The 25,672-nt window shown below is 47.4% G+C and overlaps 1 protein-coding gene across 9 annotated transcripts in view; it reads left to right on the forward strand.

Annotated features, from left to right (window-relative positions):
- The window catches only part of DCDC2C (doublecortin domain containing 2C), a 121,433-nt gene that overhangs the window by 15,130 nt on the left and 80,631 nt on the right, over positions 1 to 25,672 (forward strand). For all 9 annotated transcript variants that reach the window (XM_021924487.2, XM_021924482.2, XM_021924486.2 and 6 more), the window contains exon 3: positions 11,284 to 11,360. In XM_021924487.2, coding sequence (XP_021780179.2) covers positions 11,284 to 11,360 — 77 coding nt within the window. The remainder of the gene's footprint in view (positions 1 to 11,283; positions 11,361 to 25,672) is intronic.

A 25,672-nucleotide genomic window follows, 5' to 3' on the forward strand; every position in this document is an offset into this window, starting at 1 on the left:
CAAAGACCCCCTCTCAAAGTCAGGACCCACATCTCTAGGCCACTGTCACTTGGATAAACTCAGCATGTCCAAGTTTGAACTCATTGACCTCTGACCCCAAACCCAGTTGTTATTTTGTGTTTCCTGTTCCAGAAGATGGAACTGTCCCCCCAACTCCTAAAACCAGAAACCTGGGCATTTTTCTCAACCTTTATCTCTCCCAGCAACCCCCCAGTCCCTTCCCGCCCACCCATCCCACCTCCCGATCGTCTCTTGAGTCCACTCACCTGCTGTCATCTTGGCTGCTCCTAGCCTTGTTGAGGCCGCCGAGTTTGGTCACCTGGAAGGAGTCCCGTGCCTTCCCCTGGTCTCCTTGCTTCCGAACTTGTCCCTTTGCCATGTGATCATGTTGCTCCCCTTGTTCACATACATTAAGGCACTCCTCTTGGCTCCAGGGAGGTGAAGTCTGCGCTACTTACCGTGATGTTTAAGGCCCTTCTTGATCTGGCCCCTGCGTTCTTCTCCAGCCTCGCCTCTCACCGCTCCTCCCTCTGTGTCTAGGATCCAGTCCTTGATGGATTTCCAGTTTCCCAAAGGCCTCTCTCCATGCACCTATCCTCAAGCCAGAGTTCTGTGCATGCTGTTCCTCCTGCCCTGTTTAACTCAACTGACTGGTTTCTGCTTATAATTCAGGTCTCAAGCTAAAGGCCTCTTCCTCCAGGAAGCCTCCTTTCTCCCCAGGGAGGGTCAGATGTTCCTCTCCTGTGCTTCCGTGGCACCCATGCTGGCCTCAGCAGAGCCCCTGGCACCTGGCGCTGTAATTGCTTCTAACTCTTAGCACAGTTCCTACCATCAGAGGTGGGCCCTCTGTGAATAGGTCTTGAATAAATGCATGAAACAGGGATTGAGTACTTACAGGAAGGCTGGTGACCGGCAGGATCTCAGGGGCAGGTATGCTCTCCTTGGTTGTTCTGTGGATTGGCCTAGATGAGGCCTTGCTTCTGAGTGGGGCTGACCAGGCCAATCGCAGGCTCCGCAAACTGTCTGGCTGTCTGATTCTATGGGACGGCTTCTCTGGCTCTTAGAGTCAGCAATTTTGGAGGCCTGGAGAGCGTCAGTTCTCATTATATTTTTTAGCAGGGAGTGCCTCTGTGGCTGCATGATACATAAATAAGGTGTGTGGCTGTTTCTATCAATGAGATTCACATGGCCAGACCCCAGGTTGGTTCCAAGGAGTGAACCTCGCCTGTGTTCAGCTCTGGGACTTGGCTGTTGCTCTCTGGGAAAGTCCAGGGCCTTGTGGACTAGGGGGCAGCATAGGAAAGACGGGGGTCAGTTTTCATCGCCATGCAGTTAACACTGGGAACGAGCAGACCCTCACTGAGCACCCACTCTCAAACAAGCGCTGTGCTGGGTGGAGGCTTTTCCTATTGTGTCCGGAGTTGGTTCCTGCCAGTGGGTTCGTGGTCTCGCTGACTTCAAAAATGAAGCCGTGGACCTTTTGTGGTTAGTGTTACTTAAAGGTGGCATGGACTCAAAGAGTTTTACAATCCTCTTGCTAGCTACAGAGTGCTGATTGGTGCATTTTACAATCCTCTTGCTAACTACAGAGCACTGATTAGTGCATTTACGATCCTCTTGCTAGCTACAGAGTGCTGATTGATGCATTTTACAATCCTCTTGCTAGCTACAGAGCACTGATTGGTGCATTTTATAATCCTCTTGCTAGCCGCAGAGCACTGATTGGTGCATTTTACAATCCTCTTGTAAGACAGAAAAGTTCTCCAAGTCCCCACTCGACCCAGGAAGTCCAGCTGGCTTCACCTCTCACTATCTCAGTGCCTTACAAAATCCTGCAGGCTTGGTGCAGCAGTTTTCATTTTCCAGGTGCTCTTTCCCACTGCATCCCAAGCCTCTGGCTGTCCACACTGGGTCTAATTCTGCTTCCTCATTCTGAGCTGGAGCTGCTGTATTTCTTTTTCGTGCATTTTCTGGTATGCTAAAGGGTCACAGTGAAGATTAGAGTTGACGTAGGTTGGAGGTCATGATAATGGGGATGGGGCAGCCGTGTCGGGCATCCCTCTGCCTCTAGAGCCCATCCCACAGGCGGTTGGATGGGGCTTTGACTGATGTCTTGGAATGTTGGTGGACACTCTCCGTGTTCTAAAGCATCAGGTGTAAAAACATGAGAGATGGCCGGGCGCGGTGGCTCAAGCCTGTAATCCCAGCACTTTGGGAGGCCGAGACGGGCGGATCACGAGGTCAGGAGATCGAGACCATCCTGGCTAACACGGTGAAAACCCGTCTCTACTAAAAAATACAAAAAAAAACTAGCCGGGCGAGGTGGCGGGCGCCTGTAGTCCCAGCTACTCCGGAGGCTGAGGCAGGAGAATGGCGGGAACCCGGGAGGCGGAGCTTTCAGTGAGCTGAGATCCGGCCACAGCACTCCAGCCTGGGTGACAGAGCAAGACTCCGTCTCAAAAAAAAAAAAAAACAAAAAAACAAAACAAAAAAAAAAAAACATGAGAGATGCTTCAGGTACCAAACCGGCCCCCACATCACCCTTAAACCTTATGTAAGGACTGTAAGTTAGTAAGTTTACTGAATGAAGAAACTATAGAGAGTAGTGAATGTTGTGGCATTTTCTCTCTCCTCCCTGTGGGTGCCTCATGCTCCTTCAAATCAGAGGTGAGGCTCCAGAGGATAGCTCAGAGTGCTGGGATGCTGTGGGAAGGACCAAGTCGGATGCTGCAGGGTAAAGCACCTCTTGAGAGGTTGAGGGTATGCTTGGGATGACCCAGCCCATGTGCCAGGGGTTTGGGTTTGCAGGTGAGTGTGGAGGTGGCAGCTGCTTCCATCATCCTCAAAGCACCTGAAGGATGGTGGGTTCTGTGCTGCCTCTGAAGACAGCATGGGGAGGCGGCAGCTGTGGAAACTGCACTTGTCCCCTCTGGGGAGCTGATGTGGCAAAGGTGTGTGCCTTTCCCTGGGAGGCAAGTGGATGCCTCAGAAGGTGGCCAGACTTGAGCTGTTTGAGAATCATTGCCAGCCACGGTAAAGGTCTGTGGGGATGTAGCAAAGGGTATGGTTTGAAGCAAGAGTCAGCTGAGGAAGGTATCAGAAACATTCTGCATCAGGAACAGTCCAGCATGGAGTCTCTGTGAGGTTTTCAGAGGAACTCACTAAAGCCTGCATGCTCCCTGCCTCCCCAAAGAGCCACATTTGGACACCTGCCAAAGAAGAGGACGTAGGAGGTCAGATGACAGTAGCTCCAGTTGTATTTGACACTCCCTTGTTCTGATGTCAAGATGAGTAGGAGGTTGGAGGCAGAGTAAAATACTATGAAACAATGAAATAACCATTCCCACATGCACCCTTCCCACATGCAGCTGGGTCAGGCTTGAGCTAAGGGGAGAAACTCTCAATGGGATATAGGATTAGGATTTAAATTGGACTGGGCAGGACATTCTCTGTGTCTGTTGAGACAATCAGATGACTTCCCATTTTTAGTTTGTTAATATTATGAATTACATGAATTGATTTTCAAACATGGAGCCAACCTTGCATTCCTGGGGCAAACCCCACTTGATCATGGAGTATTGTTTTTATATTTGTTGAATTTTATTTGCTAAAATTTTGTTTAGAAATTTTGTATCTATGTTCATAGAGGGATGTTGGTTTGTAGTTTTTTTCTCCTTGTAATGTCTTTCTCTGGTTTTGGTATCATTTCTTCCTTAAATGTTTGATAGAATTTACTAGTGATGCCATCCTGACCTGAAGTTGTCTTGGTGGAAAGGTATTTGGAAGAGCTTGTCTAGAATTGGCATTGTTTCTTCCTTAAATGTTTGATAGAATTTACCAGTGGAGCTATCTGGGCCTAGAGTTGTCTTTGTGTGAAGAGTTTGAACTACAAATTCAACTCTGTAGTAAATATAGGGCTCTTCAGGTTATTTCTTCTTGAGTAAACTTTGCTAGATTTTGTCTTTTAATTTGTTCATTTGGTTTAAGTTGTTGGATCTATTGGCATGAAGTTGTTTATAACATTCTCTTATTCTATTAATATCTGTAGACTCTGAAGTGATGTTGCCTCTCTCATTCCTGATATTATTTGTATTTTCTATTTTCCCTATATGTCCATCTACAGATTTATTAATTTTATTGAACTTCTCAAAGAGTCAGCTTTTGGCTTGTTGTTTTTCTCTATTTTTCCCCCATTTTCTATTTCATTGCGTCTGTTCTAGTTTTTATTCTTCCTATTGTGTAGGGAGGCATGCATCTCTTTGGGGAATCTCTTCTCTCCCCCGCAACACTCTGTCCCCTTTCTCTTTGGGATGTCCTTTTCCTCCAGATGCCCTTCCTTCCCAGGGCTCAGGCTTTCATGAATGAGCCCTGCTGCTGTGTTGACAGACAGCTAACTTCCTTTCTCTGCATTTTTGTCAAAGGCATTTTGGAGACAGCATCTCAGCCCAAAGAGCAACCAGTGTTGGAGATTTCATTTTCAGTATCAGGCTTAGAGGGAAGAGACTTTCAGAGGCGGATTGGCTGCTTCTACTGTGTCTCGCTTCCTCCCTTCTCACCTCCCTGCTAACTCCTCCATAGACCATCTTTGTCTTCCTAGGCTGGGCACAGAAGCTGTCATCAGTATCTCTTCCCCATCCATAGGTCAACATTTGTCAGCAGCTTTGATCTTCTGTTGTAAGTATATGATCCAACTACCAGCAGAAAGGAGCAATTAACTTTGGCAAAATTTGTACTGATCAAGTGTAACTTGCATGCCCCTGCACTCGCCATACCTCTTCTATTCTTGGTGTTGTCTGCTCATAACTCTGATAGTTTTAATCTTCCCTCTTTCTTCCTTTTCTGTTATTTTATTTGTAGTGGCTATCATTAAAGCCTGTGCAGATAATGTAGGTGATTAACATCCAGCCAGAAGGAGTGGCTGTTCTCATTTGTTACTATTTTCTTTTTTTACAAAAGAGGTAATTGAAGGCTGTCTTCTGAATGTTGCTCACTCAAGAATACTTGTTGGTTGGTTAATTGCTTTGCATGTGCACTCCTCACTGTTTGAGAGTGGGGCTTAAGGTTGCTGGGGTGGTGATGATGGTGATGAGGAGAGAAACTTAGGGATGAGGAGCCGTTGGTAATTCAAAATACTTCAGAGAAGAGAAAGCATTTTTCAATTTGAAGAAATACATTCTGAAAAAATAAGATTTGAAATATAAAATTTCAAATTGCGTTCCATGTAGGAAGAGAAGTGAGGGGGCAAACACACTTGATCAGGAGCAGAGCTCTTGGCTTTAGCTTCCTGGCTGCTGCTGTGCTGACTTCAGAGAAGTCACTGCGCTCTGAGCCCCAGTCTTCTCATCAGAGGCATGGGGATGCTGGCTTGGATGGTGCAGAGTTCCGCTAGCTCCAGCAACTTCCATTCAGGGTCCATCATCGTTCAAGTCAGGCACCATCCTAGAGGGACATCAAAGGAACTCAGACACGGACTTCCCCAGCCAGGGCATCCCAGTTAGGGGTGCAGGGCTTGGCGAGCTGGGACACCTGCTTCCTTCCCAACTTTCCAGAGAAGGCAAAATCCCAGCCTTTAAGATGATGATGGAACTTTACAAAGCACATGAAATCAGCGAAGTCAATCATAAAACCCGTTTTTTTTTTTTTTTAAAGTAAAAGAATTGCAACATTTTCTGAAAGATGGAAAGCAACACCTCATTATCACCATGACCAAGAAGGCAGAGGTACCATTCCCCCGACCATGTTTCAGCCACACTTGCCTGTTCTCCCACTTAGGAGCACATGGTGCCACGTGAAACCAGAGATAGGGCTGTGGAAAGCATTGTTTGCCCAGGTTGACACATTTCTCCAGGAAGTGGTGAGGGACTGGTGGGAGGAGATTTCTGATGTCTGAGCACTCCTTACATCAGTGTTCCAGAACGGCTAGCCTAGTAAGGCTCCTTGACATTTTGGGGAGATAGTAAAGCTGATTGTTTCTTTGACTCACAGCATCACAGAATGGGACTTGGAAGTGACCTTGGGGTGATCCAGTGCAAACTTTTTTCTTGACAAATGAGGCAAGAAACATAAAGACCACAGCACTTCCCTTGAGGTTTCCATGAATGGTGGCAGTTGTGTGTCTCTTTAAACTCCCAGGCTAAGCACCTACTGCAGGGTTGTTCAGCAGAGCTTTCTCTGTGAATTCATCCTGCACAGTGCTGAATACACGAGAGCTTGATCAGAATCATTTGCTTCAGATGAGATCCTCCTGTGGCGAAGTCTTTTCCTGATGCTAGATTCTCTCAGGTTTTTAATTGGATATTTGACGTGGAAGGGGCCATGGGGATGTTCTTGGAGGGTAGTCGGAGCAGCATTGGAGAAGTGGAGAGAGCAGGGACTTCGGAGCCCAAGATAAAACAACAACAAAGCCACAATAATTGCTGTTTGATATGGTTTTGTTATGTCCCCACCCAAATCTCATCTTGTAACTCCCACAGTTCCCATGTGCCATGGGAGGAACTCCCATTATTGAATTGTAACTCCCACAATTCCCATGTGTCGTGCCAGTCCGAGGGATTGAATTATGGGGGCAGGTCTTTCCTGTGCTGTTCTCTTGATAGTGAATGAGTCTCACGAGATCTGATGGTTTAAAAAAAATGGGAGTTGCCCTGCACAAGCTCTCTTTGCCTGTCGCCATCTACGTAAGATGTGACTTGCTCCTCCTTGCCTTCTGCCATGATTGTGAGGCCTCCCCAGCCATGGGGAACTATAAGTCCAATTAAACCTCTTTCTTTTGTAAATTGCCGAGTCTCTGGTATGTCTTTATCAGCAGCGTGAAAACAAACTAATACACTGTTATCAACTGAATCCTCATTACAGTCATTTGCTAAGCACCTGACAATGCGTTATCTCATTTCAACAACTTTATGAGGTGTGCACTACTGCTGTTAGCACTGCATGCAGGAGGCAGCTGAGGCTCAGGGAGGTTATAAACTTGATCAAGGCCACACCACTAGTAAGTGGCAGAGCCAGTACTGGGATCCTGGATGATCCAAAGCACAGGCTCCTAAGTACTAGGCTACATGGGTAGGGATTCCAGTACTCATTTTGCTAAAAAGTAAAATAAAATGTTTTTTGATGGCTTATCATGGCCAGGACACTTAATAGCTGTGTGTTCTTAGGAAGATGATATAATCTCTCTGATTCTTTGTTACTGAGGTATTTTGCCTGGTTATGTTGAGGGTTAGGTATGAATGCAGGTAGAGTCTACTGCAATGCTTGATTCATGGTGGGTATTCAATAACCTGTAGTTGCTCCTTGGGGGAGACACACCTGTGGTCATCTTGAGTCTTCTATCTTTTAGATTTGGTTGAATTGCCTTGGTTGAAGAGGTCTAAAGCTCATGGCGTCCTTCAGCCTCTCAGGACAGATGAGTGGTGTGAGTCTTTGGCTCTGACAAGTGTGAATGAGGCTGTCATCACCATCAGACACATATGCTCAACATTGCTCAGGAGATTGTTTTATGATGTACAGTGAAAAAAAGTCCAGAATCACATTATTTAATTGCCGGAGTTATTTAATTAGGCAGGTGATAGCAGGGTTAATGAATCGTTAACACCTCAAAAGAGCAATTAGCTCATTGTTTCCATAATTTTATGCAATGAAGCAGAAAGCTGGTTCTTAGGGTGGGTGTATTTTAACAGAATTTTGCAGAAGATAATTTCTGTTGTTTTGTTTTCAAACTAGGTCTGTAAATTCATGCTCGTTGTTGATACTCAGCATTAGTTTCGTTACCATGAGTATGCAGGTGTGTATAATTTTATATATAGTATGATAATAGGGTAGAATGATGCAGGTGGGCATTTCCACCTTCTTCCATGGCCTCTCTTTTCCTGGAATCCTTTTCAGAGCATCAGAGCTGTTTTTCCCTAGTCATGGTAGCATTCACTCATCCATTATTCATTTGGCTTCATGAAATAGTTATTGAATTCCTGTTGGGGTCACTCATCGTTCAGGCACTGGAGGTACTGGGTTGAACATGACAACCAGGGTTCCTGCTCTCAGAGGCTTCCATTCTACAAAGGAAAATGGAAACACATAAACAAACAAGAAAGCAGAGGCAGGATGAAGTGCTCGGATGAAAGTAACTGCAGGTGTGTGACTGGGCAGGGAGGGCCTCTCAGAGGAGCTGACGTCGAAGTGACTTCTTAATGTAAGAGGGACAAACCAGGCAAAGATCCGTGAGGATGTTCCAGGCTCAGGTCCTGTGTGGGAGTGGGCTGGTGTTTCAGGAACTGCAAGAACGCAAGCGTGGCCAGAGTGCAGGGAGGCCAGGAGGGGTGCAGAGACAGGGCAGAGAGGCAGGCAGTGCCAGCTTGCGTGGCCTGAGGGTCAGTGTGAGGGGTAGGTAGGATAAGGGCGAGCCTCACTGAGGGGCGTCCGACCACCTTCTGATTTGTGTTTACAAAGGCTGCTTTGCTTGTCATGAGGGAAGGATTGTCTCGGGGCAGGGGAGAGAGAGATGGTGGAGGCGGCGAGGAGCCAAGAGTCTGCCATGTGGCTTTGAAGTAGAGCTGACGGATGCACGGATGGCATAAAGGATGAGAAGACTCGAGAACGTCTCCCGGATTTTGTAGTTGAACAAATGGGGCCAGGGTGGCACCATTTTCTGAGGTGGGGAAGCCTGGGTTGATCCACTGGCTACGGATAAAATCAGCAATTCTATTTGAGCCGTAACAAGATAGAGGTGCCTGAACAGCCCCCTTCCTCCCTGCTGTGTCTCTCTCTGTGTGTTTCGGGGTGTGTGTGTGTGTGTGGGAATCTCATATTTATTGGATTGAATATTTATTACTGTGTTATAGGTATTGTGCCTTTTATAAAATGTTACCTCATTATTATTCTCATAAGAACTCTAACGCACGATGATCCCCATTCTAAAAACTCATCAGCTGCTGCTCAGAGAAGTGCAGTTGCTTCTCCAGACCACATGGATAGTAAGATGTAGAGCCGGGATTTGAATTCAGATTTGACGAGTTCCAAAGCCTGGGGTCTTCCCGTCTGCCAGGCGGCTTCTGAGATTCACTGTGTTCTCACTGCTTCTCCGGCAGCTCTCTGTTCTGATGAAAGGCACCGTAGGATCCCAGGGAGGTGCCAGAGTGGCCTCTCTGCAGCAGCTGCGGCTGTCTTGGTTCCTCTCACCCTTCTCCCAAAGCCCCCATGAGACACACCTCCCTGGTCTCCTTCAGGGACAGAAGACCCAGAGTAACTTTTGTCCCTTCTCCTCTTTAAAACAAAGTTCTCACTGTTAATGAGGTGTGCAGCTCATTCTCTCTCTCACTGTGCATCTGGGGTGCATGGCTTGGGTGCTGTTCTTGGCCAAGGCACTTTTATAGATGACATTTACTCAACTTGGGGTGATGTAGTCGAGCTCCCGTAACATTAATAGGTTAAGTGGTTTGTCTCATGGTCTTGTGCTTGAGTTGTGAAACCCAGCCCGGGTCTGGGCCTCGAGGAGACAGAGTAGCAGGGCCCCAGGAGGACCCTCCCTGCTGGGCCAGGCAGGAAGAGTTATTACCACTGTGTCTGACTCAGGGAGCAGAGCCCCCCAGTTGTCGGCCTGGCACTGGAGTGGGCAAGTGGGCAGGCAGCAGGCCCGCGGCAGAGGTGAGGGTCAAGAGCTGGGTGCCCAAGCAGAGATGGGAAATGAGGGAGGGACACGTTTGCCCAACCTGAACTCCTCATCGGGCGGGGACTCAGATGCCAGGGGACTCTGGAACCTCTTCTGTGCTAAGTTGGGTCTGGGTTGGGAAGGGAGAGGGGGCTGCGGCTTGGACAGGAGGGTGTGGATTAGCAGCGTTAGGTGTGGAAGGAGGCCCTGTTGACAGGTTCAGGCCACCCGAACTTCTGGGGGATGGGGTGCAGGTAGGGCCTGCACCATGGTGTCTGTGCTGGGAATTTCCTGGGTGGGTGTGAAGTAGGTAGTAGGAAGGATGCTGAATGAATCCGGCTTAGTGCTGGGGGGATGATCGATTCTGATGTCAGCTTAGAGGTGGCTCCCCAGCCCTGGGGCTTGGAAGGGCAGTGAACACGGGTCCTGGAGATGGAGAGGCTGTGGGGGCTGGAGCAGAGGCCCTCACTGTGCAGCAGAGGCTGCGGGAAGCACATGGACTGGCTGGGGGCCAGGGTGGCTGAAGGAGCATAACATGGAGGGTGTAGGGTGCAGAGAGTGACAAGGCTGGTCAGGTGGATCCCAGTGGGAGGCGAGCAGAGTGAGGACCCTGGCCAGGATCCCTTGCGTGGATGTTGCCATCGTCCAAGTGAGGAGACTGCTCGGGGGATGGCGGTTTGTGAGCCGAGGACGGAGTGAGGAGGCTGCCGGTGGATCGCGTGTGGGCAGATGAGCAGACGGGTCTCAATCCAGGGGGAACCAGGGGTGGGAGGTGTGAAGGGACCCCACGCTTCTCATCCTGGTGGGCTGGGGATGTAGAGACGGAACACGGACAGGGGAGCAGCTCTTCAGAGGAAGGCCAGGCCTGAGGTGCTGGGGTGTCCTCAGGTGAGCCTTAGCCTTGTGGGAGGGACCAGGACCCTGTCACTTGGCACGGGGTTGGGGGTTAACATCCCTTCCCAATCAGAGCTCCCCCCATTTGCTTTTCTGCACATTCTTAAACAGCAGGGCTGTGAGGATGACTGGCTTTGCTTATCTGGGACAGGTCTCAGTAGTTCCTTTCCTCCTTTGTGTCTTACCGCAGTGGACCTGAGACTGAAGCTGTCCCCAGGCCATAGTGGTTGGCCCGGCCTCTCAGGCTGCATTCACAGCAAACAGGAGAGAAGGCGGAGGGGCCCGCACCTCCTGGCCAGGACATTCTGGTTGGAGTCTTGTAATGAAATCAGAAGCGACATGTCCATTCTTGGGGCCCCATAACCTGACCAGCAGAGCCCCTTGGCATAGTAGGCCATCGACGCATACTTCTTGGGGACCATGGGGAGCCTCCCTCGCACGGATGCACGGCCTTTGGTGGCACCTTTGCCCGTCAGCCCGGCCCCCGCACCCTGCACTTCCCTCCATGTGCACTGCAGAGCCGTCAGCCCCAGACCACCTCGCACTGCACTTGCTGGGATCTTCTCCTCCCCCAGCACCCGGTCTGCCTTTCTCTGCATCCCTCCTGGACCCGCCCCTGGGTGTTCTATTGACAAAGGGATTCCCCCCTTTTCTTATGTTTTGGGGCAGTGCTGTGCACACTGTTGAATTTAACGAGTGTTGGCTAATTTGAACTGAATTCTCAGGCTTATTTTTTCTTTTTTCAGATCAAACCGGTGGTGCATTGTGATATAAATGTGCCTTCCAAGTGGCAAACATATCATCGTATATCTCGACATATAAAGTGAGTACAATATTATGGGTGAAAAAAATCAAACTGTGCCATAGCTCCCTAAAAACAATACTTTCTATCCTGACAAATGCCCCTTAGCCCTCTTTCTGCCTCCCCTCCCGTCCCCTCCCGTCCCCTCCCGTCCCCTCTCCTGCCCTGGCTCTCACTCCCTGACAGGTGATTTCTTTTTCCTAGACCAACTTCTCTCTGATTCAGCTGTTCATGTGCTACCTTTTCTTTCTCCTCTTGAGCCCTGATTTTGGAAAAGAAAAACAATCCAATCACCATGCCATTGTTTGCAGAACAGTTCGCCTGGGGATGTGAAGATAAGAGCATCATACACACAGCTCAGTTTTAGGCTCGGAAGTTTTGTTTTGATATTTTTTTAAATGTAGCAGTTGCAGCTGCAGCATGTTGAAGGGAAATTTAAAAGCTGTTTCCCCCAACCCTTGACCTCTTGCTACCAAAAGGCCCTTGTGGGCTACAGCACATCCGAGTCAGGTGTTGCTACAGGAACGGAGTGCATTAGAGCCTCATTGGCTGCTGCCCTGGGATGCTGCTGGCAGTGCCAGGCACCGAGGTGCTCAGTGGGAAGCATTGAGGATAGTTGTGATCACTGTGTGCATAGATAGATGATCACTGTGTGCATCCATCTGCATTATGTTTTGGGGGTGGGAAAAAGACAACACACTTGACTCAAACTAAACGTTGGTTTACATCCTGGCTTTTGGTCTTCCCAGCTTGGGACCTGCGCCTGCTGCTTCGCTCTGAGGTTGAGGCTGTCTCCCACTGTGGAAAACAGGGCTGAAAATATCTGGGCCGCACACTGTGGTGAGGGTTAGCTTCAGGAATGTTTGCAGCCAGCCCCACAGTGCTTGTCACAGCGTAGCAGTTCTCTGAATGGCAGCTCTTCCCATTATCCTTTTATTGGAATGTTTTAGTATTTTAGTGATTAAAGGCCCTGGCATGGGTATCTTTCCATTTTACCATGTTCTGGTCTAAATGGAAGGAATTTCAGTGAGTTTCCAGAGAATGCTGAGCTCTTCATGTGGGGGTGCCAGCCTTGTGTGAGCCAGAGTCACCTCTACCACCTCCCCTCTCAGTCCTGAGAGGCAAGGGCTTGGAGGCTCATGAAACTGGAAACCCGCTGATTTACCCAACAGATCCGCAGGCTGGGAAGGAGGAAGATGGAGGAAGTGTGACTGTGAATTTGCCAAAATTGGCCCCTTGCAGTTTTCCTTGAAATCTCAACGACCATTTCTTTAAAAGACCTTACTTTAAGCTTCCGCACGGGGGCCACCTAAATACACAGATCTTTCCACACCACTTTTCACGTATCTAAGAGCTGTTCTGAAATAATAAGACACAGTATTTCTGAATTTTGTTAGTGATGTTTTTCCTGCAGAACGTACAGCAACCTCAGGGAACATCGTTGGTTTGTGGGTCCTTCTTGACAAAAACACCATTCCTAAAGCCACATTTCATGTGTGTGACCCAGGCCATCAATGATCCTCACTCATTTGACAGACATGATTATTTTTTTCAATGAGAAACCATGCACTCCGGCAGCATTTGCCCATCCTTTGTCTTGGTGTGTTGGAAGTTCCACTAGATGGACCCAAATATCCATCTGAGTGCAGAGTCCTTCCTACCACAAAAAAACCCTGATCGTGTACCTTGGAGTCCTTGTCACTATAAGAACACATCAACAATAGTTATGACGGCTTTCAGAGGCTTAGATGCTCAGGAGGGAAAGGCAGGGTGTGACCCTGGTCAAGAGGAGAGTTGGCGAGGGAGTGGCTTGTCGAGCTATGTTCTGCAGCAGCTGGATGCTGGAGAGAGAACCTGGGGCTCCCCTGACGAGGTCACTGAGGAATTGAGCTGGTGGTGAGTGCATGGGTTGGAAGTCACCGATTTGGAGGTTGAGGCTCAGATTGAAGCCCTGGTTCTGGCACTGACTGAGCTGTGTGGCCTGAGTCACTTCTCTTGCCTGGTGTTCTCTCTGATGTCCCTTGTCAGGGAGGGATTCACTCACTCATTCCACTTACACTGACGTGGAAAACACCCTGAGTTGTGAATGAGCTTCGGGAGAAAAAGGGTTTAAGAGATCTTTTGTCGTTTATTTAGAAGTGAGCTGGCAAAAGTTGTCTGGGTCCTGGAGTGGTTTTACTTGGAGACTCCCTGCCCTTCACAGGGAGCCTGAGACCCAAGGGAGCAGGGGAAGAGAAGAGCCCACCCCAGGCCCCCTCTGTGGGGAGGAGGCACATTCGTGCCAGACAGAACTGGAGAAGAAGGGGCCATTGGTCCTGGCCCTCATTGCAAGACTGATGTCAAAGATAGATACAGCTGGACATTAGTGAAAGCAGTGAAAACAGATTTTATTTAGTAACTACTGATAGTTGGGGAAAGAGCCGAGTTCCACTCTGATTTGTGTGGAAGCGATTTGGGCATTTTAAAGGGGCAATGAGAGATGGGAGCAAGTGGGGCCTCAGGAGAATCAGAGAAGTGGAAAAGTACAAAGAGTTGGCCAGTGAAGGTGGCCAGGTAACTGGTCTGCAAGCTGGCAGTTCTGGAAGTTAGGATTCTGTCCTCCGCCAGAGACTGGGAGACAGGCCCTGTCCTGCCTGATGCTTGCAGTTCAAGGGAAGGATCTCAGGTGCGGGAAATGTGTCTGCATTGCGAGAGATGCAGATTTGTCAATGCTGTAAGAGAGGTCAGGCGCCTCTCTCAGGTGTTGGCTGGGATGAACAGTAAATGTTTCTGGCAGCCCTGGGTTTTCACAGTTGGGTGTTTAGTGGTGGGGTCGGGGTCATCCTGTGGCCGTGGCTTGATGCTGCTGGGCTCGGGCTAGAGTTTGGTTGTATCTCAGCGCAGGAATTGGGACAGAGTTGTCATAGGCCAGAGTTCTGCGAAACTCAGTCCCTCTTCTTGTTCATGAGGAAGAGCGGATCCATTCCTTGTAGAACCACCACTACCTGTCATAAGGAGGACTTGAGGAGAAGGGTCCAGCCGTTGCTTCCAGCTGCCATGTGTTCAGGGGGAGCTGAGAGACAGCTGAGGAGCACAACCCTCCCACGAGGGTGGTATGCATCAGGAGGTGAAGGCATGACCATCAGGACGGATACAAAGAAGCCAGAGGCCAGGTACAGTGGCTCAAGCCTGTAATCCCGGCACTTTGGGAGACTGAGGCAGAAGGATCACTGGAGCCCAGGAGTTTGAGACAATCCTGGGCAACATAGTGAGACCCCATCTCTTGGGAAAAAAAAAGAAAGAAAGAAACTGAGTCCCTTAAGGAGTTCCCTAAACCATCCAGTAAGTGGAGGAAATTATTTAAAGGGAGATCCAAGTCAATCCTTTTCTGGAGGGTGTAAGCTGTGTTAGCTATTGTACCCGACTGCCACTGCTACTACTTGAGACAGTCACTACAGCAGTTACTACTGTTACTGCCTGAGACCGTCATTATGACTGAACGAAGGGACAAACGTAGAAATAATAAAAAACAAAAGGGACTGTTTTAAGGAAAGGACCGGGGAAGAAGAAGAGAGCTCCCTACTTCTAGTGAGCGAAGGCAGCCCCCTGACCTTCCACAGCCCTTCCTATTTATTGGGTAGAATGAGCAGGGAGAATGAGATAACGATTGGTCAGCTGCTTAATTGATCACAGGTTTATATTATTACTAACAGGCTTCAATGATGCCTAATCATAAGAAACACTTGTGCCTGGGTCATGACTGTCCTCAGCGGTCCTTCTGGGTGCGTACAGTTTGTCAGTTTGCCAGCATTCTGCATTCATGAGAAACAGTTTGCTGCTGACTCACATAGTCTCCAGTGGTGTACTGAGTTGATCATGACCCTCACTCTTTCAGCCTCCAACAAGTTGTGTCTTGGGTGTGAGTCTTTGCTGTGACTGTCTCTTGACAAATTTCCTCTCGAGTGTCGACTACAAACAGGTGGCACTGAGGACTGACTCGTGCACGAACACCTCCCTGGCTTCCGGTCAGTAGTCTGAGGCTAGTCCGTTTTGTGGAGTCATTTTGCAAAGTTCTGACACTTCTGGGGTTAATGATGTAGCCGCTTGTCCTAAGTAGGAGACAGAATCTTCCAGTTTTGCGGGGGCTAGCTTTGCTGACCCCCTTTGTAACCTTATGGTGTATCCGTCACCACAGGCAAGGGTGCAGTGGGAGGAACAGACCACCCTACCAGGCTGGCTCCAGGCAGCAGGTCCTTCCAGAACCCGCTTAAGGCAGCTTCCCGTCCACGAGTGCTTGGTCCACAAGTCTCAGGACCAGCAGCTGGGGCAGCACTCACATTTCTGAGTCTCCTTTGCGAAGTTTCTCACATTTCGCCATTTGAAGGTCGGCATTGGCCACGTGACAGGAACCATCCACTGGCTGGAAGCACTTTCTGTGTCTTATGACCACACCCACAACAGTAACCCTTATGAGCATAGTTGGGTTGGTCATTGCCTGCACTGGTTGTGACAGAGGCTTGAAGGGCTAACCGGGAGTAGATCCCAAAGGGAGAAATGTAACATTAACCATCATCTTCTCACTGATTGGGCATTTTAGTCCTGTTTAACCAGCAATTCCCTTTGCCTGATTTCTTTGCCAAACAATTTCCTGTGATGTTGACATCATGGGGTGTTGAAGGAAGATGATGTCTAAAGGGAGTTTGGCCCTTACACTGAGCTCCTGTTTCATGAGAACAGAATGTGTCTTGCTACAGGGACATGGAGGATTCCCTGTGTCCCACAGACAAGCTATGTCTATTATACTGATTTCCCGTGAACTGTCGTGTTCTTGAGCTCACGAGGCCATGTCATAGTCCCAGTCTTGGGGGCCTTGAAGTTACAGTTTGGTGCCACTTCAGAAGGGGACTGCTCTGGTCATGTGTATGGGATGTTTCCTGTCAGGACCATGTCTATGAGTATGATGAGGCCGTTATGAAGGAGGTCCCAGTTTCAGGACTGAGTAGGGTGGGGGCAGTGAGTGCAAACCCAGGAATTCACCTGTTAGTCTCATCGGCTGCTTGGTGATCCGAGAGGAAGAGGTAGTGATGACCGCACTAGGAAAGCACAAGCAGTGTGAGATGGAGGGAACCAGGGAGGGCCCAGTGGAAGGCTGGATGTGGTTCGGGGGACTGAGGAGTAGCTGATGCCATTGGGAGGAAGATACAGGAATCGTGGGAAAAGATTTAGTCTGTTGGGGAGTATGAAGAGGCAGGAGAATCTGTGGGCTCTTGTTCCATGATCTTGGAGAGAAGCCAACCATGTCCTGGCATCACCCGCTTGTTCCATGGTTGTTGGGACAGTCGTCTGCCTCTGGCTGTCATCTGTGGCCCGAGGCTGTCAATAGAACTGTGGTTTGAGATCTCCGGTTGGAATGCTTTCCAGTCAGCATCATCCTTATATATATTTTTCAGCCATGAGACACGGACAGAGGTTGAATACCTTGTAATTTGGCAGCAATGAACAAAACAGCACGAGGCCTTTCTTGTGTGGGGTTCAAGGTTAGTTTCCTGATGGTGGCATTTCCAAAATACCAGATTTCATACTTTCAAACTGTGTAAAGGCTGATCAAGGAGTTTGAGGGGAAAGATGGCCTTGATTTGTTGATCGTAGGACTGTGTACTTAATTAACTCTCGACAGTGTCTGAGGATGTCAGACTATGTTAAATTGGAATCTCCTGTTGGCCAGGAGGTGTAGGGCATTCTTGTGGTCTTCCTGTAGTGGTTTCAAAGGGGGACCGTTTCTGAGGAGGATGGGGTGAGGATCCGGGAGTCATAAGAAGGATAGGTAACACCCATGGCCGTAGACAACCCAGTTCTTCAGACAGTTTAGCCAGCTTGGACTCTGGACATGTGGGCTCTTCCTAAGATGCCTGATGACTGAGGCTGTGATGGCAATGGAGTCTTCGACCAATGTGTTGTATTTATAATTGCTTATGTAATTTTGCTAGTGAAATTTGATCTTTCATTAGAAGTTACAGAGGGGATACCCCAAGTGGGATAGATTACTTCCAGGAAAATGTTGGCAACTGACATTGTGGAGACATTTTGGCAGCAGAAAAGCCTCCAACCGTTTAGAAAACATACAGATCAGTGTGGGGACACACTGGGGACGTACTGGCTGCTGGGCCTCTGGTAATTGGATAAAGTGTATTTGACAGTGAAGGAAGGGTCCAGGGTAAGCTGTTCCCCTTCCTCAGCCCATGTTTAGAATTTTCCCAGGGGTATGTTTCTGGCAGAGGAAGTGAGGGGCAGCTGCTCAGTCCAGATAAAAGCTAAAGGGTTCAAGCCATTGTTTGTCCAGCATGTCCTGCATTTGTACCTTTCTGGGAGGAGTCAGGTGTAAACACAAACAATGACTCTGGTGATAGATTTGAGTGGGCCGTGTGGATCTCCTGTGTTATTTCCTTGGGAGACATCTTGAAGAAGTTGTTTCCTTCAAGGGAGGTGTCTGTTTGGGTTGCTATAACAAGATATGTGAGACTGGGTAATTTATAAACAACAGAAATTTTTTGCCCACAGTTCTGGAGGCCGGGAAGTCCGAGATTGAGGTGCCAGCGGGTTTGGTGTCTGGCGAGGGGTGCTCCCTGCTGCATAGATGTGCCTTCGTGCTGTGTCCTCACATGATGGACGGGGCAGACAAGCTCACTGAGGTCTGTTTTATGAGGGCGCTAATCCCACTCATGAATCTAAGCTCCCTCATGATCAAATCACCTTTTAAAGCCTCACCTCTTAATGCTTTTACATTGGGGATTTGGTTTCAACATGAACTGGGGGTTGAGGGGACACAGAATTCAGACCGTAGCAGAGGGTGAATCATCCCACCAGGGGCCCGGGACCTTGGAGTGCGAGCCAGGGCTGTGGTCCCAAGGCCTGGAAACCACGTGGGTTTCTCATGCGGTGGGGAAGAGGCTCCTAGTTTGGCATATTTATTAGCCCACTTATTTTCCCAAGTCTCATCTGATTTCTTTATGCTGCATCCCTCAGTGTTAATAAGAGCAGTTTGTTGGGGTAACAACAGTGCCTCCAGAAGGTCTGCTGTTTGACTGGGGTGCCGGCCGCTGTCGTAAATCCCCCATTTCTGTGGCACACCCACATCAGGCACTGCCCCAAAGGCATGGTGGCTGTCAGCATAGATGTTTCACCATCATTCCTTCTGTCTTCATGCAAGCCCGAGTGAGAGTGATTCATTCAGCCACCTGGGCTGATTTAACACATGGCAGGGCTGGATGGCCAAGAGGTTTGTGCTGGTTAGTGACGGCATATCCAGCCTGGAAGGGCCCATCCTCCCTCCAGAGATAGGAGCCATCGACATAAAGAGTGAGATCTACTTGGGGCAGAGGGGTTTCTGATGAATCTAATCTAGGATGAGACAATCATCTCATGTTAGTGACACGGGTGTCACTAACATCCACTAACTAACCATAGGTAAAGGAAGCAAGTGGCAGGGTTAAGGCTTTGATGGTGTAGTATGGTTACGTGGGGGGGAAAGCAGTAGATTTCATAAGAGAGAAGTTTAGCCACAGAGGAATGCTGTGTTCTCGTTAAGTAGCAGGGTCTGTAGGGTCTGAACGGGATGAGGAATGTGTGTGTCCAATAGGCGACCCTGTTGCAAGTGAGACAGGCAGCCTGGACAAGACTGGTGGTTGCAGCCCTGGGTGACAGGCAGGGGACATGCCTCAACCCGAGCTCGGTGAAGCTCTCACAACCCAGGTTTTTATGTTTTGGGGAGAAGGCTCCAAGACATGATCCTCTCCTTCATGCACAAGGCAGGACAAAGGCAGGGAGTAATTGGGAAGTTCAAGGTGGGGGTGAAAGCAGAGAGCTCTTCAGGTTCTCACAAGTGTCTTTAGATAGGGAGTTTCTTACTGCTGGGTCGAGGGATGGCTCCCTCATCGTGGCCTAAAGAGAGGAGGCAATTGGAGAGAAATTAGGCATCCACATCCTACCACATCCCACAGGACCCCCACTTCCCCACGCCCAGTTGTTCTTTTGCTTCCAGGAAAGGAAAATGTTGAAGACTAGAAACTTGGTCTGTAGAGATTGTTTTTTCCTGTGACCAAGATATCATAGCTCAGATACCAGCCACACGGAGAGGATAACTGAACTTTGCGTCTAGCCACTCCATGGCCCTTTTTGCTAACGCCGTAAGGAGGCATTCACCGTGCAGAAGGGAGCTGTTATCACTTTCAGAACATAGGAGGAGGTCATCCACAGTTAGATTACGGTCGAGTTTCCTGGGAATTTTGCCTCCTTCAGATTTGCACTTAGGGTGTGTGAGAAGTAGGTAGAGCCCTCAGTAAATCCTTGGGCCATAACGGTCCAGGAATATGGTTCATTTTCCCAGGTGAAGGTGACAAGCCTGGGGAATTCTCATGGTAGGGAATTCTAAAAAAGGCAGTGCACACATTGATGATGACTGTGAAATACTGTGTTAGAAGTGATCACGGCCAGGACAGTGTTAGCATTAGGCACCAAAGAAAGCCTGGGTTTGACAATTTTTTTATAGATCTCAGATCTCGGACCAGCTGATACATTTTTTTCCATTTGGCTTTTTAGTGGCCAGAATGCGAGTGTTGCATGGACTGGAAATATAGGGCAATACCTTTCAAGTCCCTCTGGTTTTAAATGATTGTTTGCAAATCTTGTGGGGGGCACGGAAGGATCTATTTCTATCTTACAGGGTTCTGCATCTCAAATACATCTAATATCCATGGAGTTTCTTATCCACAAAGAAGGAGGAATCCTGCCTAACAGCTGATTGAAGTCCTTGGTTAAGTGAGTGCCAGGTGGAGGGAAGCAGAGGAACTTAGGGAAGTCGGACACAGTGTTGGGGAATATAGATGAGCGGGAAGGAGTCCCTGGGGACACCGTGGATTCTAATACCCCGATTCAGGAGAAGATCCCTTCCTAGCAGATTTACAGGGTGGTAGGACTGAGAAGGAAATTGTGCTGCTTGAAGAGATCCCACAGAACTGTTTTGAGGCTGAGAAAGAGGCAAGTCACGAGGCACAGGATGAAAACCCAGCCCTGGTGAAGGTGGGGGACTCGGAGGAATGAAGAGGGAGAAGAGGAGACCGTAAGGGTAGGATGCGTTGCCCTGGACCGATGAGAAGTGTGATGGAGTCCCCGTTCAGGTGGCAGAGTGACTTCTCCTGTTGAGTTTAGTGGCAGTTAAGGGCATTGGACGTTTGTCTCCTGCAGGGCAGGCAGTGATTTTGTGACGGGCAGAGGACTCGGAATTCTTTCCTCCGCTGGAGGGCTGACCTGTTTCTCCCCACGAACCAGCAGATGTCCAGGCCCACAAGAGCCGGTGGTTTCTGAGCTTGCTGTGGGTCAAATGTTTCAGGTTTTTTCCTGATGATTTTAATTGCAGTGCATTGTGCATTGTGTATTTTCCAAATGGACGGGGTTGTTACGTGCCACGAATTCTGCAGTTCTCAATGAGAAAGTTTAGGATTAGACTGAACTGTTACTTAAATCACTCCAGTGTTTTTCAGGCTGTCTCAAAATCTTAGTTTAGAAAAACACAATAATAACCATTATGACAACTTAGTTTTTAAAAATAATGCCTCTTTATTACCCTTTTCAAATCAGAATGCCCATAACCTCCTTTTCCCTTCATTATAAGCCTGTGGAGCAGATAAGGCAGGCAGTCCTATTCCAGTTTCGGAAATGGAAGATAGAGGCCAAAAGACAGTAAGGCCCTTCATCTGTTCATTTGATCCCTGATGCCTCCATCTCATCCATGTACCCCTCGCCACCGCCCATCCAGAATTGATTGAGTACCCCCAGGCGGCAGGCCCTGGGGAGACCGAGAGACTCAGATGCAGGCTTGTCCTCAGACAGCCCACAGTTCAGTCGGGGGAATGACAGGTCCAGTGATACAGCTATTTAGTTCTGGAATCAGCCCTGGAGACCATGGCTTCTGATTTCAAATGTGCAGAACTTTTCAATTCAACTCAGCTTGGAACTTGACCTGGTTCTTGGGAGCAAGCATTAGGCGACCTTCACCCCAGGATGAGGGGAGGGTGCAGGCGACCAGTCTAGGATGTCACAATGTCCTCATGGCCCGTTTACTACCCGACTGCAGCGGGTCATGGCTATTTGAAGACAGCGTGGCAACAGAAACAAAAACGACCCTGGCTTTCTTCCCACCTGCCATCATCGATGTATTTCAGAGCGAAGCAGCACATTTCTGGTGCCTTCTACGTTGCTTTTCAACAGAGAAGACAGAAAACTGGGTGGAGGGAAGTGGATGCAGGGGAAGGAACACAGCGGGCATTAGGGTCGGGTGGAGCTGGGCTGGGTCGTCGGTTCTCCATGTGGCCTCCATGGGGCCTGGGGAAGCCCCTTAACCTGTCTGAGGCCCAGGTTCTTCATCTGTGTCACGAGGGAGCAGGACTTGCTCTACTGATTTGCTGGAAAGGTTAGAGACGACTCTATAAAGTGTGCACGGCCAGTGCTGAGCAGCTGTCATTGCCAACCCACCTGACCAAAACCCATTCCTGGACCCATATGCTACTTCCCATTTTAAACAATCTGAAATATTTTCTATTTAAAATGTTTAAAATATTTTATTTCCCCCCCCATTTACTATTAAAAATTAATTAGCAATACAGGAACAGGTGCATTGACAAAGTAATTTTACGGCTTTTGAACTTCTCTTCAGAGTTTCTATTTAAACCATCTTATTTAATAGAGTGACTCGTGCCCATGGTGAATATATAGTTTTAAGAGATATACATTTAAAGTAAGTCTCCCAAAATAAAAAATTTAAAAAATAAAATTAATTTCAGCCTGCCAATACTGCTAATTTGTTAGAAAAATAAGTCGATAAGTAGTAAAATCTACATTTGAACTGATGCTATTTGTTAAGAAATAAATAATTCGGTGCACCATCGACAGTTCACATCAATGTGTTTCACATTAATGGCAGATTGGATAAATGCCTGATTTTTGAATATTCATTTTGAGCAATGAGATTGAAGTAAAGTAAAAAGAGAATTAATGTTTGTTTTTACTCCCTTGTCAAAGGGTTTGATTTATATTACAGATAATTGTATGTGCAACTTCTCTATCAGATTGCAAGTTTTTGTTGGCAGAGAGTTGAGGAAAATTCAAAGTGTGAAGAAAGAGGAGAGATAATGAAATTAAATTGAGATGACCTATATGATGAGATGTATTCAGCATCCCACTCCAAGGGCAATAAATTTTTTTCCACTGGTCTATCTGAAAAAAAAAAAAAAGTCTCTTGGTTTATATCACTAGTTCTCTAGTGATTCTCCCAGAGGGAACCAGCGTCACAGTTTCTGGTCTCTTCCTAGGATGCGCTGTGCATGGTCAGGCGTTTATAGGTATATGTGTACTGCATGCACTGTTGTGTACCTTCATTTTTTTGTAACCACCCAATTTATCTTGGATATGTTTTTTTTTTTTATCAGCATATATAAATTGTGCTTTCAAAAATGAGTATCAGGTATTCAAAAATTCACATGTACCAGTGTTTATTTACCAGTGATGGGATTTGATATGTGCTCATCTACAACCTACCACAGACTTTCAGGGAAACTGTTTTCTGGGTGTTTTAGATGGAGTTGTTCATTCAGCTACCTGGAAGATGGATCATCTCTGCCTGAACAACACGGGCCCCAAACCCAGCATGGTGATATTGGTCTAGGTTCATTCTTCAGCTCAACCAGCAAACTTTTAGAGATGTGTGAAGTCCATTTCTCCCTCTGAACTTGCCATTTCCCAGTTTGTAAATCAGAGATTATTGTTTCTTCTCTTTATCTTAAAAATTCAAAAAATTTTACAGGTTTTTGTATTTACAGGCTTATTATAAAAATGTGGAAATCTAGAAAAGCATAAAGAATAAAATGGAAATCTAGACAAGCATAAAGAATAAAATAAAAATCTGCAGTTATCCCATCCCTCAGAGACAACTGATACAGAAGTGCTGGGAAGGGAAGAGTGTGGCCCCTTTAAACGATACAGAAGGGGGAAGGGAAGTGCTGGGGAGAGTAGGGCGTGGTCCCTGACTAGGGCTCTACCCAGGGGACCTGCATGAGGACAGGCATTTTTGTTTCCCTGCCCAAATGCTGCATTTCCCAAGACCACCCTGGCCTGCCATGCCCCCATCCTGTGCCTATAAAAACTCGAGACCCTAGCAAGGCAGAGACAGAAATGGCTGGACGTCGAGAGGAGCACATCGGCGGAGGAACACACAAGTGGTGCGTCAAGAGGGACACACGAACAGGCACCCGCACACCGGCAGGCCACCAAAGGCAGACCAGCACGGAGTTTGGCTGGGGCAGTTGGAGGAAAGTTGGGGTGCTGAGAGGCCTGATTCCAGGGAAAAACCATCTCCCTTTTGGCTCCCCCATCTGCTGAGAGCTACTTGCACTCATTGAAACCTTGCACTCATTCTCCAAGTGCACATATGGTCCAATTCTTCTGGTACGCCAAGGCCAGAACCCAGGATACAAAGCCCTTTGTCTTTGCCACAAGTCAGGGGTCTAATTGAGCTGATTAACACAAGCCACCTACGGCTAAACTGAAAGAGCAGCCTGTAACACCCCCCACCCTGGGGCTTCAGGAGCTGGAAACGTTTACCCCTAGACACTGCCATGGGGTCGGAGCCCCACAGCCTGCCCGTCTGTATGCCCCTCTAGAGGTTGGAGCAGTGGGGCACTGTAGAAGCGAGCCACATCCCATCGCACGCTCTGCGAGGGGGACAAGGGAACTTTCCTGTTTCACAACCACTATTAACCCTAAGGTACCTTCACTCCTAGTGCTCTTTCTGTAGCCCACTGTTGTGGTTTTTGTCTACAACATTAATTATATTTGACCCTTTTTCCCCTGTAGATATAAATTCTGCATAAACAAATTTTAATGGCTGTATACTTTATGGTGTGGCTGTGGCATAATTTATTTAACCAGTCTTCCATACTTAGACATTTTATATTTTTGACTTCATACATAATTCTGTGAGAAAGACCTTCACCTCTAAATCTTTGTCCACTCTCCTGTGGATTTCATGGTGTGGGATGAGTGGGTCAGTGGTTATTGATCCGTTATATTACATTGATCTATTTTGCCCAAGTGTTCTTCAAGAAGACTGTGCTGATTTTCAGCTGCATCAGCAGTGGGTTGGTGTGCCTGTTTCTCAATACTCAGGATAAGACTATAAATTAAATTTCTTAAAAATCGAGACAAAATATAGCAAGACCTTGTTTAAACATTTATTATTTTATTCCTCTTAGTAATCTATATTTAGAAAAACTTGCAGCCTAAACCAGTTAGGAAAACCAATAGTTGAAAACATTGTAGCAAATCTTTATTGTAATTGTAATAGCACATGGATAAACTCTGATACAACTTGCATAGAACATTTCTTTTTATGACTTCTTGTGGGCAGCATCTTAAATATGGAATAAGTTGGACTCTGGGTTGATTGGAAGCCTCTTTTGCCACAAAACCTTAGCAGAGAAAATAGATTCTCTTTATTGTGACAAACATATTCAATTAAGATTTATATTTACTCTAAAGAGAGATATTTCTCAAATTCTAAGTAATTTGCATTTAAGGAAAAAGAAAAAATGGCAGTAACAGTAAATTATAATGTAAAAAAATTAACCAGAATTGCAAAGTTGAGCTTACTTATTGTTAAAGGATATCAAGGATATCATTTATTCTTTTTAGACTTAAACAATACATCTTGTATTTTACATTATTTTAATGGGAATTACAAGAGATTGAAACTGTTGCATGTGTCTTTGATTACGGCATAGTCTCATGAACACTACTGACTTTGTGATGGGTTTTGAAAATCTTCTAAGCACTTCCTCTCCCTCAACACATAGAAACAATAAACTAACACCCCTAAGATTATACTGAAGTTGCCTTAAAACTCAGGAGTGAAATAAGCGGTTCCTATTAACTTTTCAAAGGAATACATGTTATTTTCTTTGGGAGATGATCTCGGCTCACGAGAAAGGGAAAGCAGCTACATTATTTAAGGCAAAATTGTCTGCCTGTTTTCCAAATGGACACAATTTTCTTTCATTTTACCCATTATAGTAGTGGGAGACATGTTTTATAAAAAGTGGAGTTATGTTCTATTCATCTGGGCATTTTAGATTTTATAAAATGCCCACATTTTTATCAAGCTGCCCAGAATGTCACAACTGTGGAGTTGGAGCCCCACAGCCTGCCGGTCTGTATGCGCCCCCTAGAAGTTTGAGCAGTGGGGCACTGAAAAAGCGAGCCACACCCCCATCGCATGCTCTGCGAGGGGGACAAGGGAACTTTCCCGG

The sequence above is a fragment of the Papio anubis genome, chromosome 14, assembly GCF_008728515.1.
Source record: "Papio anubis isolate 15944 chromosome 14, Panubis1.0, whole genome shotgun sequence".
In the NCBI taxonomy this organism is placed as follows: Eukaryota; Metazoa; Chordata; class Mammalia; order Primates; family Cercopithecidae; genus Papio; species Papio anubis.